Below are 3,383 nucleotides of genomic sequence, written 5' to 3' on the forward strand. Positions count from 1 at the left end.
CGTACTTACTCTGACGTCTTTGCTGATAGTCAGACAATTACAATAAGAGGAAGAATCGAGAGCATCGTATTATCGAGAGAAAAACGTCATTTCCTTTACAGAAACACACATTCTTTAAATAATATTCTCTTACAAAATAAATAAAGTAAGGCTGGAAATCGTTAGGAACGCGTAATAATCGAAAAAAATCGAAATATATCGAACTTTGAAAATTGCGCGAAAATAGCATCGAGAATGTTGCTCTGGTGGTGATTGCAGGAGACATCACTGCAAAGGCAGTTATAATCTGTGGCGCATACAAATGTGGAAGATTAAAGTTTCTATTAATATATTTGCAACAAACACTGAATTTAGTCTTTGTCATCAAGGAGTTTGATATTTATACGATTTTTAATTACATTCAGTTGCTAAATTTCATACATCGACAAATTTCTATTAAAGCGAAGACGATGTTTGAAAGACTCGAAATGTTGGAAGAAACTGCGAATGGTTGGGCTATGGGGTTGCATTCGTTTCTCGATGTTTCGCAGTTTACACCGATCGTCCCAAATTTATGGGACAAAAAGACATTCAACGTGCAATACACGAATGATACGAAAATTAAAAAGTCTGATGTACTCCTTGGATACTTAATTTTATTCTGGATTGTTTTATATGTTGCGTACGAGAAGTGCCTTAATGTAAGTTTCAGAAACTTATTTTACGTTTCATTGTTGTGCCTTTTGGTGTTAATTAATGAACTTGCCAATAATTTTTTTTTTTTTTATTATTTGCAAAGAGTGCAGATAAAGGATAACAAAGCCTATTGACAGTTCATCTGATCATTTTCATTTATTAACACAGTCGTTACTTCGACGAATGCGCATTCCATTGATGCAGAGAAGTAGAATAATCGAGGCTGTGTGGAATTGTGGGTTTTGCTTTGGCAGCATTTGTTATCTAAAGTCATCCACAATTAAAACATTGAGCTTCTTCTCTGAAGAAAGGAAAGTGACACACGAAGAATTAGGTGTCATTCTGCATAAAAGCTTTTACTTTCATCGGGCTGGAGTAGAAATCTTATGCCATGGAGCTTGGACAAAAGGCTGGGCCAATTTGCTATTTGCATCCTTCATCATGAATCCATATCAAGAAAAGTAAAGCAGCTTTTGTTTTAACATAAATCTGTTTTTGTGATCAATCCTGTATTTTTTAATACCTTGTTTGACTTCTTATAATCTTTTGCCTATTGTCTTTATTTAACAAATGATACATTTCTTGATAGGTGGTGTACAGTAGTCAGCACTTTTTTATTTTACAAGGCAATTGATACTATTGTGGTAAATATTTGTAGAATCTTACTATGTGCATCTCACCTTACTAAAAGAAAGCTACCCAAATTAATCTTTTGTCTTCACTGTATCAGCTGGTTAGTATACCATAAACTTGATATACCAATTTTTATATTTCTCTAATAAGTAATTTTTTTTACAGGGTATATCTATATACATTGTTTGTACCTAAATTGATGTTATGGCCAGAAAATATGAATTACACAAAAGCACAACTTGGTTTATGGCTATGGTTTATAGCAGAATGCCTTGATTCTGTAATATATTAAACACTTTATTTTTAAATCTACTTTGAAACTACAGTAGTCTTTTATGAATACAATAATTTTTAGGTGTACTTTAGACTTGTAGGATGTGCAAGAAATGTACATTGGCTAGAAATTTGTTTATTTCCCCCACCAACGCGGGAAGCGATTGAATTGGCTGGAATACAAAAGAGGCATAGAGATTCCTTGAAGAAATTAGTTAAAAGAACATCAAAAAAGGCTGAAATGTGGCAGGCATTGTTCTGTAAGTACATTCAAATGTAACATTTATGTCTTGACATTAATTACGATTTTTAAATAAAAATTAGGTGTTATGGCTCTTAAGAAGAAAATCAAAAGAATTCGACAAGCAAAACACAATGAATCTATATCAATGATTAATTCTACAGAAGAGGAATTATCTGAACCGGAGGTAACAGAAGAGTCAAGTGAAGAACGGGAGAATGAGGAATGTAATCAATATAGTAATATTGAAAATTAATAATATATTTATAACATCTGAGAACGAACTGCAAAGAAATGGAAGCTTGCAAAAAATCTTATAACTTTTTAATACAAAAATCAAGTTTATTTAAGAACTTTATAGATATACACCTGTTTATGTAGAAAGTTTCGTCATTTACACACTTACAAGTTAACGATGCATTTCGCGAGTAATGATGTCTTTCTCGTATTTTACACAAACCTTCCTTGAGGCTTGCATGAGTAGCTAAATGTTTCGATAAAAATGCAGTCGGGCTTACGAAGCGTGTACTTAAAAACAGTATTTTATACGTTTACCTTGTTAATTATTAATTTAAAGTGAAACATTTAACGATTATTACCAAATAATATCTTAATGTAAATTTCTTCGTTGAACGCTCATTCAGAAAATGACTGGCGATAATGTTGGATAAATGTAATATATACTAGGCGTACAATTTTGTTGTTTATTCTTTAGACATTAAGCTACAGGCACGATATTTAAATCTACACGATGAAGTTGCTATTTTACTTTAATAATAATGCTGTTTATGCTCGCGAAAATAATATCGTCTTCGCTTCTATAAAATCAATGATGCGAGGTACATTGTAATATAGTATGGAATGTTTTGTCTGTGGCAGTAAATGTAGAACATTAAAGACTGGGTCACAGAGCAACATAGCTTTGAGCAACGAAATTGTGGCTTCCACAAAACAGCTCAAAATGGCAATGCTATTACTAGATCAAGTTATATCCTAAATAACATTTGCCTTTTTTTATTTTTTATTTAAAACAAAGAAATGTACAGTTGTTATGCTCGTAGATGTAAATATAAGGATTGCAGGATGTAGATGTTGGTCCAGGAATATTAAAATGATCTCCTTCATTTGATATTCGTGTCGGTAATGTAAAAATTGCTTAGCTTTTTGCAGTCTAAATTTCTCTTGCTAATACAGTTTTTTTTTTATTCATGTATAAAAAATTAATTACAATGGCTGTTCTCTTTTATAACTGAAACAATTTTCAAATATACAACACAGACTGCAAGAAGATAAAAGTTGAGCACCTAAACTCAATGTCTCTGAAAAATTTGCAACAAATTTGGACTGTGTCAATAAAATATAGTACATGTATTTAGGCTGAATTGTTCCACGATGTTATACAGTTTAATGAAAAATATTATAAACGAATGTTGTTTGAATAAAATCGTATTCAATATGGCGACAGCATATACGCCTCGATAATATCGTATTTCTAAAAATTGTTAAAACATTTGGTTTAGAAACTTATACATAAAATACTGTATTATACAAATGCATAATA

At 31.5% G+C, this 3,383-nt stretch overlaps 1 protein-coding gene across 1 annotated transcript; it reads left to right on the forward strand.

Moving 5' to 3' along the window:
* Positions 1 to 467: 467 nt before the first annotated feature.
* Positions 468 to 2,078, forward strand: LOC108576481. The gene is made up of 6 exons (XM_017939489.1): positions 468 to 680; positions 844 to 1,136; positions 1,265 to 1,408; positions 1,474 to 1,588; positions 1,664 to 1,841; positions 1,906 to 2,078. Exons 1-6 carry the CDS (start codon positions 468 to 470, stop codon positions 2,076 to 2,078), a joined length of 1,116 nt encoding a protein of 371 aa, XP_017794978.1.
* The last annotated feature ends 1,305 nt before the right edge of the window (positions 2,079 to 3,383 follow it).

Source organism: Habropoda laboriosa, unplaced genomic scaffold (assembly GCF_001263275.1).
Source record: "Habropoda laboriosa isolate 0110345459 unplaced genomic scaffold, ASM126327v1 scaffold291, whole genome shotgun sequence".
Lineage (NCBI taxonomy): Eukaryota > Metazoa > Arthropoda > Insecta > Hymenoptera > Apidae > Habropoda > Habropoda laboriosa.

Coding starts and splice junctions, on each gene's coding strand:
- LOC108576481 (XM_017939489.1), top strand. CDS start 468: ATGTTGGAAGAAACTGCGAATGGTTGGGCTATGGGGTTGCATTCGTTT. Junction 681..843: donor CGTACGAGAAGTGCCTTAAT/GTAAGTTTCAGA, acceptor TTATTAACACAG/TCGTTACTTCGACGAATGCG. Junction 1,842..1,905: donor AATGTGGCAGGCATTGTTCT/GTAAGTACATTC, acceptor AATAAAAATTAG/GTGTTATGGCTCTTAAGAAG.